Source organism: Oncorhynchus tshawytscha, linkage group LG30 (assembly GCF_018296145.1).
Source record: "Oncorhynchus tshawytscha isolate Ot180627B linkage group LG30, Otsh_v2.0, whole genome shotgun sequence".
Taxonomy (NCBI): Eukaryota; Metazoa; Chordata; class Actinopteri; order Salmoniformes; family Salmonidae; genus Oncorhynchus; species Oncorhynchus tshawytscha.
The window spans coordinates 8,766,650-8,779,359 of NC_056458.1; the positions used below are offsets into that span (position 1 = coordinate 8,766,650).

General features: G+C 42.0%; 1 protein-coding gene across 2 annotated transcripts in view; it reads right to left on the reverse strand.

Annotated features, from left to right (window-relative positions):
* Positions 1 to 2,219: 2,219 nt before the first annotated feature.
* LOC112228835 (ribosomal protein S6 kinase alpha-4) overlaps positions 2,220 to 12,710 on the reverse strand; it is a 28,080-nt gene continuing 17,589 nt past the window's right edge. Inside the window, exons 17-18 of one of the 2 annotated variants that reach the window (XM_042309249.1) lie at positions 11,988 to 12,151; positions 2,220 to 4,318 (exon numbers count right to left, since the gene is read on the reverse strand). In XM_042309249.1, coding sequence (XP_042165183.1) covers positions 4,094 to 4,318; positions 11,988 to 12,151 — 389 coding nt within the window. In that variant the 3' untranslated portion in view covers positions 2,220 to 4,093. Of the gene's footprint in view, positions 4,319 to 11,987; positions 12,153 to 12,710 lie in introns of both variants that reach the window. The other variant, XM_042309250.1, reaches the window with a different exon arrangement.

The following is a 12,710-nucleotide window of genomic DNA, read 5'->3' on the forward strand; positions in this document are numbered from 1 at the left end:
ATCGATGCACAGCCGCTCTCTGTCTGAGAGCCTGTCACAGTAGGGGATGGGGGTAGACGGATAGTTATGACTCGTGGTTATAGGGGTGAATGGGTGCGGGGTGAAGAGAAACTGCAGGAAACCTGCTGTTTATATTCAAGGAATTAGAAAGTACAATGTCAACAATCGCATAAATGTATTTTAGGCCAGAAACCGATGCACTGCTGTAGTTGCCTCGCTTTGCATTACACATCTCAGACAAATTAATGCTGAGCTAGGAATTAATTAGTTTTACAAAATGAGTTTTTACCAATAAAACAAACAACGGATGAATCATTTACGATACATCTGTGAGAGTTTATGCAAAGACTATGCACGCTTCTAATCTCTTTCATTGGCATGCAATAAATTATATGCAGAGGACTTAGGGGAGCCAACTAAAGAGGAATATGTCCTTATTATAGGAATGATTTGAATTTGTTTAAAAGGAAACACAACAGCTTTTAATTAGCACAAAAAGACCACACACTGAGTGTTTCAAGCAATGACCTCCAACAATCACCAGTCACAAACCAAATCAACATTCTAATTACTGTAGAAAGAACACAGAGGATCCAGCATAGGCTTGGCCTGCTATAATTATGATATAAATATTCAATACTGTTCAATAATCCAAGGCCCTCAACAACAAAGCTGTTCAAAGGAAACATCTATCAATGTTTAAAAAGTATCCACTTGAAACAATGAAAGATCCTTTTTTCAAGCTATTTAACTGCCAGTGTCGAAGTGGACGCTCACTGCAGTGACAGGAAGATGCGAGCGAGCGAATGTGTGACTGTGTAATTGTGTGTGCGCCCACACTGTGGCTGCATTTACAGACAGCCCAATTCTGATATGTTTTTCACTAATTGGTCTTTTGACCAATAACAGATCTTTTCCCGTCAAGACATTTTTCCGAGCTGATCTGATTGGTCAAAATACCAATTAGTGAAAAAGAAAACAGGCTGCCCAATTCAATTTATGCAAACTGCAGTCTCTGAGTCCGATGTCTCAGATCTACTCAGATTTTGACTGTCGCAATAATAGTGTCTTGCGTAAATGTCATTGAGTGAGAGGCAGAGAGCGGTAAAGGGGTAGAGGGACAGACACAGAGGATCACTCTTACCTCCTCGTGGCAGCTGGCTAATGCAGTATTCAGCAAGCCATCTCCCAAAGCAGAAGGACACTGACACTGCCACCCCGCACTTGCTGTATGGAGACACACACACATTCCTTCCTTGTTTCCCCTCTGCGCCAGCAACACATCAGTCAATGTGACTGGTGCTTGGAGTTACAGATGAGCACTCACCACCAGTGACCTTGCATGCGGGACACCCTCTTCGCCTCTACAGTCACATGATCTCTGGTTTGGCCCTTTCTACCCCATACTACGGGAACTACTTGGGCTCCATATAGTACATGCTGGTGATGGAATGTTGCCTCCTCGAGTTCTATGGCGCGCAGAGGTCATCTTTAGGTTTAGCAGAAGGAGTTGTCGGAAAGCAACAGTTACATTTTGACGGCAGGGGAATAAAACGTGGTACATCTGCCATGAAGTCAACCTCACTGCATTGGCTGACACGGGTAGAGCTGCCCTTCTCTGCTGTTCCTTATTTAAAATCTTGGTGGAGGAATGCAAGACGAAGTCTGCATGTGGTCTGTTCGCAGGGCTTTCGGGTCTGCCAAGAGTTGATGTGCATCTGTGTGAAAGGGCTGGGTATATGTGCTCACGTATACATTTCATCCATTCCAGTGTGTGTGTGTGTGTGTTCTCACCGAAGGCAGGCTCAGTCCTCTTGGGGCACTTCCAAGGCTGCAGATTGTAATTGATGGAATGGTTTTGATTTAGCGTTCCATCTGTGTCATGCTCAATATATCACAATTTCCTATGCAAATGATCCACTCAAGGATCGTTTTGATTAATGGCACAATGAGTCACATTATAGCCATTGGTTTTCAATGGCTCATTGTGCCGGTTGGCCTGCTACTGCTAAGCACCCTACTGACCCCTGCTGGCAGCGTAATAATACTACAGGCCATTTCTGTCAACTCTCAATAATACAATTGATAATATATTTCCTGGATCCACAAAATTAATTCCAAGACAGTTGAATTTAAAAACATAAAATGGTCATCATCTGTAAACCAAAAATACTAAATGCTAAATTGATATGAGACTAGGAACACAGACTACGACCAGATCGAGAAAAGTCATTTATTTTGCTCCAGACTGAAGTGTTCTTGACCCAAACCAAGCAATCGTGACATAGGGAATCTCAATGTCAGGATATGCTTTGAAGAAAGAATTGAAAATGTTGGGCAAAAAAGGACAGCTATACAGGAAAAGGGTAGTAGCTCATTAAAAAGAGTCAAATTCATAACATTAAAAAAAAGACAACACAACATCAACAGCCAAACAATAGCATTGTAACAAAAGCACGGTTCCCGACACAACTAATGTTTAGAAAGGAGTAACTAATAAAATGTGATCAAAACAATTATTTACTACAGTAACTTGCAATAATATACAATCCCCAGAACCAGTCACACCGCACACACACACACACACACACACACGACAACCATTACCACAACATTATAAAAACATGACATGTAATAAATACTAAAATAATCCCGGTTTAAATCTGAAATAACTATCACTGATTAAAAGGACTACATTTGTGTGATATCCAGGTACAAATCAAATCAACAGTCAATATATTCCGGTAGAAAAAAAGCGATGAGTAAATGATCAGTGTAACTGACATTCAATGATCAAAACACCTAAACGGCTACAAAAACACTAACCTCTAAACCAGGGTGACAATATTTACTCACAGTAAAAAAACAATTAATTTTTCCCATTTGGCCCTGCGCAATATAATGAAAAGTTGCCCTGCTCAGAAATGTACATCATGGGCCTTTGGAGCACTCTGTATGGGACTACGGTATCAAATCAGAATGTCTATCACCAAGCGTTCCATCTCCCTCTATTCCCTGTCAGAATCATGATGGTTGTTAATGTAGCACACGTATGCATACAGAACAATGGATGCCGTTAATTTGATTCTCAGGTGAACTTCAGCGAACCAGTTAACTACGCAGACAGACACCAACGTCGATAAGAAGGCTGATATCTCAAGCCAAAAGGAAATGATTCTAAGGGTCCTTGTAAATTGGCCGTATGTGACTAGAACCATTGGGTTACAAAGACAGCGTCCCATGGACTGGGATCATCCCTCAAGGTCAAAGGTAATTTGAACAGCTGTCCGCAGTACCAACGTTCTTTCTTAATCTCAACCATATCATTAAAAACAGAGCGAGACTTGCAACAGACCCCCGACCACTGCCTCTCTGTTTTGCCACGTGATGAGCACTGTGCATCTATCCATAAGTGCTCTGTTGTAGAGGCCACGGCCTCCCTGTGTATGTATGGCTTGTGCTCATTCATGGCTTTTGCATTTCCCCTTTAGGACTCTCTCACTCCGCTTCTCTCTGACTCGTTCTACGACAGCGCTCCTTACCTCAGGTGCTGACAACATGCAAAACGTCAGCATCATGTCCAACTGCGTGCTCATCGTCACCCTGCTAAAAAAGTGACTGAAAACGTCACAAGTATGATCTTAAAGCCGACGAAAATGTCTTCCGTAACTTACCATACTGATGTAAAGCCTCTGACCGAAATTTAGAAAACAATAGTCTAAAGCTTTGTTCCATTCAAGAAATGACACGTTAGTTCATTTCTTGAGAAATTGAATGAAATGGGACAAGCTACTGGTATAAATACATATAAAGTCCTTGCATCATTACGATAATGCAAAATGCCATTCAGCATATTCTTTCGAAGGAAAAAGGGACGTGAACCCTTTTGTTTCATCTTAAGTATTGGACTAGTCTCTTAGTTTGTTCATAAATAAGATCTTAGAATTTGGAGATTCTATATGACTTTGGACTTAGAGGGGATATAACAAATCATCTCTGGTCTTTCAGAGCCAGTATTCCAATCTGTCATAGCTGAATTAATGTGCTTTATTCTCCTAACTCCTTTCCTTCCACTCGTCCGCCTCCTCGGCTGCTAGCTCTTTTCTAGCTTCGGGGGTAGAGTTTGGTGTGGTGGCTGTGTTTTTAGGTTTGTTGTAGCGGCAGAGGCAGCTGAGGAAGATGATGACGAGGAGGAGGAAGAGGAGCTCCGTCGAGTCTCCACACCTGTACTTGTCATCTTGAGCTTGCGTCGCTTTGCAAGGGGGGCATTGTCGACACTCTTCAGAAAGAAGCCCTCCCTCTTCCCCTTGTTGAATGCCTAATGGAGAGGATGTACATACAATAATATAGCCTACTTATTCTATTACATTGCACATACACCTCCATTATATACTCAGTGGACAGTCTTAGGTACACCACACTGTTCACGAAAATGCTTCGCTCCTACAGACAGCGAGCCGCGTGGCCGTGGCTTGCTATATAAAAATCAGGCAGACAGGAATCAAGGCATTTAGTTACTGATCGACTGAACGTTGGAATGGGCAAAAAGACTGACCTAAGCAACTTTGAGCGTGGTATGATCATCGATGCCATGTGCGCCAGTTCTAGTACATCAGAAACGGCCAGCCACCTGGGATTTTCACGCACGACAGTGTCTAGGGTTAACCGAGAATTGGGCGACAAACAAAAAACATTGAGTCAGCGGCAGTTCTGTGGGCGAAAACAGCTCGTTGATGAGAGGTGAAAAGAGAATGGCAAGAAGCTAACAGCTGGGCCACAAACAGGCAAATAACGGCCCAGTACAACAGTGGTGAGCCAAACGGCATCTTAGACCGCACAACTCGGCAGTCCTTGTCATGGATGGGCTATTGCAGTTGACGAGAAAAAAAAAGAAGCATCTCCAGTGGGCACGCAATCACAAACTTTACAATTGAGTGAAAAAACACATTGCCTGGTCTGACGAATCCGGGTTCCTGTTGCGTCATGCTGATGGCAGAGTCAGGATTTTGACGTAAGCAGCATCCTGCCTAGTGTCAACAGTATAGGCTGGTGGCGGTGGTGTAACGGTGAAGGGAATGTTTGGTCCCTTGATATCAATTGAGCAATGTTTCAATTCCCCGAAGAATTCTGAATGTTCTGGAGGCAAAGGGGGCTCCGACCCAAGTACTAGATGGTTGTACCTAAAACTGTCCACTAAGTGTATTTCTCTACTGTCGTTACATTGCACATACCATTTATTATACAGTGCCTTGCGAAAGTATTCGGCCCCCTTGAACTTTGCGACCTTTTGCCACATTTCAGGCTTCAAACATAAAGATATAAAACTGTATTTTTTTGTGAAGAATCAACAACAAGTGGGACACAATCATGAAGTGGAATGACATTTATTGGATATTTCAAACTTTTTTAACAAATCAAAAACTGAAAAATTGGGCGTGCACAATTATTCAGCCCCCTTAAGTTAATACTTTGTAGAGCCACCTTTTGCTGCGATTACAGCTCTAAGTCGCTTGGGGTATGTCTCTCAGTTTTGCACATCGAGAGACTGAAATTTTTTCCCATTCCTCCTTGCAAAACAGCTCGAGCTCAGTGAGGTTGGATGGAGAGCATTTGTGAACAGCAGTTTTCAGTTCTTTCCACAGATTCTCGATTGGATTCAGGTCTGGACTTTGACTTGGCCATTCTAACACCTGGATATGTTTATTTTTGAACCATTCCATTGTAGATTTTGCTTTATGTTTTGGATCATTGTCTTGTTGGAAGACAAATCTCCGTCCCAGTCTCAGGTCTTTTGCAGACTCAGGGTTTTCTTCCAGAATGGTCCTGTATTTGGCTCCATCCATCTTCCCATCAATTTTAACCATCTTCCCTGTCCCTGCTGAAGAAAAGCAGGCCCAAACCATGATGCTGCCACCACCATGTTTGGCAGTGGGGATAGTGTGTTCAGGGTGATGAGCTGTGTTGCTTTTACGCCAAACATAACGTTTTGCATTGTTGCCAAAAAGTTCAATTTTGGTTTCATCTGACCAGAGCACCTTCTTCCACATGTTTGGTGTGTCTCCCAGGTGGCTTGTGGCAAACTTTAAATGACACTTTTTATGGATATCTTTAAGAAATGGCTTTCTTCTTGCCACTCTTCCATAAAGGCCAGATTTGTGCAATATACGAATGATTGTTGTCCTATGGACAGAGTCTCCCACCTCAGCTGTAGATCTCTGCAGTTCATCCAGAATGATCATGGGCCTCTTGGCTGCATCTCTGATCAGTCTTCTCCTTGTATGAGCTGAAAGTTTAGAGGGACGGCCAGGTCTTGGTAGATTTGCAGTGGTCTGATACTCCTTCCATTTCAATATTATCGCTTGCACAGTGCTCCTTGGGATGTTTAAAGCTTGGGAAATCTTTTTGTATCCAAATCCGGCTTTAAACTTCTTCACAACAGTATCTCGGACCTGCCTGGTGTGTTCCTTGTTCTTCATGATAGTCTCAGAGGTCCGTTAAAAGCGCAGAGAGCATCACAGTGCAGGTGCATTTATACGGAGACTTGATTACACACAGGTGGATTGTATTTATCATCATTAGTCATTTAGGTCAACATTGGATCATTCAGAGATCCTCACTGAACTTCTGGAGAGAGTTTGCTGCACTGAAAGTAAAGGGGCTGAATAATTTTGCACGCCCAATTTTTCAGTTTTTGATTTGTTAAAAAAGTTTGAAATATCCAATAAATGTCGTTCCACTTCATGATTGTGTCCCACTTGTTGTTGATTCTTCACAAAAAAAATACAGTTTTATATCTTTATGTTTGAAGCCTGAAATGTGGCAAAAGGTCGCAAAGGTCAAGGGGGCCGAATACTTTCGCAAGGCACTGTATTAATATATTATAGTGTTTTTATAGTCATATTGTGTTGTTAGGCTTGAGACTAAGTCAATATATCCTCCAAAAACCAGCTTTTTACATGGGCTACCAACACACTCAAATAATGATTGACAAACTTGTCATTAAATACCAATGAGCTAATGATGCACGATTTTGCCTGGCATAGAAAAAAATAGGCTCTTTTGCAAGGACACGGTTTAGTGGAGCTAGCCAACTACACAGCTAACACAATGATTCAAACGGAAGTTGGAAAGACAGCAGACTGCATTTCATTTGACCTGATTTTCTATTGACATTTCTTTGTATATACAGCACCAGTCAGAAGTTTGGACACGTACTCATTTAAAGGGTTTATCTTAATTTGTACTATTTTCTACATTGTAGAATAATAGTTAAGATATCAAATCTATTAAATAACACATTTGGAATCATGGAGTAACCAAAAAAAAGTGTTAAACAAATCTAGTTCATATTTCAGATTCTTCAAAGTAGCCACCCTTCGCCTTGATGACAGCTTTGCGCACTCTTGGCATTCTCTCAACCAGCTTCATGAGGTAGTCACCTGGAATGCATTTCAATTAACAGGGGTACCTTGTTAAGTTCATTTGTGAAATGTCTTTCCTTCTTAATGTGTTTGAGCCAATCAGATAAGGTGTGACAAGGTAGGGGTGGTATACGGAAGATAGCCCTATTTGGTAAAAGATCAAGTCCATATTATGGCAAGAACAGCTCAAATGGGCAAAGAAAAACAAAAGTCCATCATTACTTTAAGACATGAAAGTCAGTCAATCTGGACAATTTCAAGAACTTTGAAAGTTTCTTAAAGTGCAATCGCAAAAACCATCAAGCGCTATGATGAAACTGGCTCTCATGAGGACCGCCACAAGAAAGGAAAACCCAGAGTTACCTCTGCTGCAGAGGATACACTCATTAGAGCTAACAGCCTCAGAAATTGCAGCCCAAATAAATGCTTCTCAGAGTTCAAGTAACAGACACATCTCAACATCAACTGTTCAGAGGAGACTGTGTGAATCAGGCCTTCATGTTGCAAAGAAACCACTAAAGTACACCAATAAGAAGAAGAGGCTTGGGCCAAGAAACATGAGCAATGGACATTAGACTCTCACCATACCCTCTCTGCTATGCAATCTGGTTTCAGAGCTGGTCATGGGTGCAACTCAGCCACGCTCAAGGTCCTAAACAATATCTTAACCGCCATCGATAAGAAACATTACTGTGCAGCCGTATTCATTGATCTGGCCAAGGATTTCGACTCTGTCAATCACCACATCCTCATCGGCAGACTCGACAGCCTTGGTTTCTCAAATGATTGCCTCGCCTGGTTCAACAACTACTTCTCAGATAGAGTTCAGTGTGTCAAATCGGAGGGTCTGTTGTCCGGACCTCTGGCAGTCTCTATGGGGGTGCCACAGGGTTCAATTCTTGGACCGACTCTCTTCTCTGCATACATCAATGATGTCGCTCTTGCTGCTGGTGAGTCTCTGATCCACCTCTATGCAGACGACACCATTCTGTATACTTCTGGCCCTTCTTTGGACACTGTGTTAACAACACTCCAAGCAAGCTTCAATGCCATACAACTCTCCTTCCGTGGCCTCCAATTGCTCTTAAATACAAGTAAAACTAAATGCAATCCTCGACGATGTAATTTACAAAATAGCCTCCAATACCCCACTCAACAAATTGGATGCAGTCTATCACAGTGCCATCCGTTTTGTCACCAAAGCCCCATATACTACCCACTATTGCGACCTGTACGCTCTCGTTGGCTGGCCCTCGCTTCATACTCGTCGCCAAACCCACTGGCTCCATGTCATCTACAAGACCCTGCTAGGTAAAGTCCCCCCTTATCTCAGCTCACTAGTCACCATAGCATAACCCACCCGTAGCACGCGCTCCAGCAGGTATATGTCTCTGGTCACCCCCAAAACCAATTATTTCTTTGTCCGCCTCGCCTTCCAGTTCTCTGCTGCCAATGACTGGAACGAACTAAAAAAATCTCTGAAACTGGAAACACTTATGTCCCTCACTAGCTTTAAGCACCAGCTGTCACAGCAGCTCACAGATTACTGCACCTGTACATAGCCCATCTATAATTTAGCCCCAACTACCCCTCCCCCTACTGTATTTATTTATTTATTTTGCTCCTTTGCACCCCAATATATTTATTTCTACTTTGCACATTCTTCCACTGCAAATCTACCATTCCAGTGTTTTACTTGCTATATTATATTTACTTCGCCACCATGGCCTTTTTTTGCCTTTACCTCCCTTATCGTATATAGACTTGTATTGACTGTTTGTTTTACTCCATCTGTGTCGTTGTACAGTGGGGCAAAAAAGTATTTAGTCAGCCACCAATTGTGCAAGTTCTAACACTTAAAAAGATGAGAGGCCTGTAATTTTCATCATAGGTACACTTCAACTATGACAGACAAAATGAGAAAAGAAATCCAGAAAATCACACTGTAGGATTTTAAATGAATTTATTTGCTAATTATGGTGGAAAATAAGTATTTGGTCATTAACAAAAGTTTCTCAATACTTTGTTATATACCCTTTGTTGGCAATGACAGAGGTCAAATGTTTTCTGTAAGTCTTCACAAGGTTTTCACACACTGTTGCTGGTATTTTGGCCCATTCCTCCTTGCAGATCTCCTCTAGAGCAGTGATGTTTTGGGGCTGTTGCTGGGCAACACAGACTTTCAACTCCCTCCAAAAAATGTTCTATGGGGTTGAGATCTGGAGACTGGCTAGGCCACTCCAGGACCTAGAAATGCTTCTTACGAAGCCACTCCGTTGCCCGGGCGGTGTGTTTGGGATCATTGTCATGCTGAAAGACCCAGCCACGTTTCATCTTCAATGCCCTTGCTGATGGAAGGAGGTTTTCACTCAAAATCTCACGATACATGGCCCCATTCATTCTTTCATTTACACGGATCAGCTGTCCTGGTCCCTTTGCAGAAAAACACCCCCAAAGCATGATGTTTCCACCCCCATGCTTCACAGTAGGTATGGTGTTCTTTGGATGCAACTCAGCATTCTTTGTCCTCCAAACACGACGAGTTGAGTTTTTACCAAAAAGTTCTATTTTGGTTTCATCTGACCATATGACATTCTCCCAATCTTCTTCTGGATCATCCAAATGCTCTCTAGCAAACTTCAGACGGGTCTGGACATGTACTGGCTTAAGCAGGGGGACACGTCTGGCACTGCAGGATTTGAGTCCCTGGTGGCGTAGTGTTTTACTGATGGTAGGCTTTGTTACTTTGGCCCCAGCTCTCTGCAGGTCATTCCCTAGGTCCCCCCGTGTGGTTCTGGGATTTTTGCTCACCGTTCTTGTGATCATTTTGACCCCACTGGGTGAGATCTTGCGTGGAGCCCCAGATCGAGGGAGATTATCAGTGGTCTTGTATGTCTTCCATTTCCTAATATTTGCTCCCACAGTTGATTTCTTCAAACCAAGCTGCTTACCTATTGCAGATTCAGTCTTCCCAGCCTGGTGCAGATCTACAATTTTGTTTCTGGTGTCCTTTGACAGCTCTTTGGTCTTGGCCATAGTGGAGTTTGGAGTGTGACTGTTTGAGGTTGTCTTTTATACTGATAACAAGTTCAAACGGGTGCCATTAATACAGGTAACAAGTGGAGGACAGAGCCTCTTAAAGAAGAAGTTACAGGTCTGTGAGAGCCAGAAATCTTGCTTGTTTGTAGGTGACCAAATACTTATTTTCCACCATTTGCAAATAAATTCATTAAAAATCCTACAATGTGATTTTCTGGATTTTTTCCCCTCATTTTGTCTGTCATAGTTGAAGTGTACCTATGATGAAAATTACAGGCCTCATCTTTTTAAGTGAGAGAACTTGCACAATTGGTGGCTGACTAAATACGTTTTTTGCCCCACTGTATGTGTCGAACTGCTTTGCTTTATCCTGACTAGGTCGCAATTGTAAATGAGAACTTGTTCTCAACTTGCCTACTTGGTTAAATAAAGATAAAATAAAAAAAATTATACAGTGGAAATCTGTCCTTTTGGTCTGAGTCCAAATTTGAGATTTTTGGTTCCAACCTCCATGTCTTTGTGAGACACAGAATAGGTGAGTGGATGATCTCTGCATGTGTAGTTCCCACCGTGAAGCATGGAGAAGGAGGTGTTATGGTGCTTTTCTGGTGACACTGTCTGTGATTTATTTAGAATTCAAGGCACACTTAACTAGCATGGCTACCACTGTCATCAAGGCAAAGGGTGGCCACTTTAAAGAATCGCAAATATAAAATATATTTTGATTTGTTTTACACTTTTTTGGTTACTACATGATACCATGTGTTATTTCATAGTTTTAATGTCTTCACTATTATTCTGCAATGAAGAAAATAGTGAAAATAAAGAAAAACCCTTGAGTGAGTAGGTGTGTCCAAACTTTTGACTGGTACTGTATCTATAAAAACAATATACCAATTCATGATTTCGACTGGCTGAGAAAAGCCGCCCGTCTGTCTGTCTGGCCCCTACACATTCATTACTGTGTGGGACAGCTAGAGATCGAATTTCAATATTGAAACATTGCTGCAAAAGTCAGAGACAGATGGCAAGGTTTATACACGCCTCTGCTGTTGAAAATCAATTGCTAGTCTAAAAGAAATGGAAGATAATGTCTAGATTATTTTTTACAGTGGAGATCTAGTTGATAAATTGCCTGGGTGGGCTGATGAGACAGTGGATTGATTGCACAGGGAGATGGAACAGTAAATAGGCATTTCAACATCATAGCCTTAGCCGGTGGTAACTTGTGGAACAGCTGGGACACAGTTTTAACCAATCAGCATCCAGGATTAGATCCACCCATTGTATAAATACTCATACGATATTTTTATTGAATACTTTTTTATAAAATGTTGCACTGTTTGAGAGAAGAGCTTGCAAGTAAACACTTCAATGTACAATACGCAGTACTCTGCAAATGCCAAATTGACTTTGATTTGGTTGGGAGAGTAGGAAAAATAAAATCAAAAAGTTAAAAGGAACAAACTACTTTTTCCTCAATGGATTTGAGTAAACAAATTTAAAAAAGATTAAGAGTTCCATTACCTTGTAGGTGGCGTTGACATAGGAGCGGACGATGGGGCCACTGGACTCGAGCACATCTGGGGTGCAGAGGGGGGTGGAGGATAAGATGGCCCCGCCCTGCAGCCAGCTGTTCTCTCTCAGAGCAGACAGCTTGAGACGCCTCTCTGGATCCACCGTCAGCAGACCCTGAACATAAACGGGGGGTTTAGAAGAGTGAGGTAAGGAGAGCAAAAATGAGAGGTGGGGCAGAGAGGGGTAAGGAAGGGTAGGGAGGAGCAGAGAAAGCAAAATGATAAGGGAGTGACAGATAAAGGGGTTCCATTATTTTTTAAATATATATATATATAAGTGCCTTCAGAAAGTATTTAGACTCCTTGACTTTTTCCACATTTTTAGGTTACAACCTTATTCTAAAATTGAGTGAAAAAAATCTATTTAATCAATCTACACACAATACACCCTAATGACAAAGCAAAAACAGGTATGTATATTTTTTTCTAATTTATTCAAAATTGAAAACCAGAAATATTACATTTACATTAGTATTCAGACCCTTACTCAGTACTTTGTTGAAGCACCTTTGGCAGCAATTACAGCCTCGAGTCTTCTTGGGTATGACGCTACAAGCTTGGCACACCTGTATTTGGAGAGTTTCTCCCATTCTTCTCTGCAGATCCTCTCAAGCTCTGTCAGGTTGAATGGGGAGCGTCGCTGCACAGCTATTTTCAGGTCTCTCCAGACCTG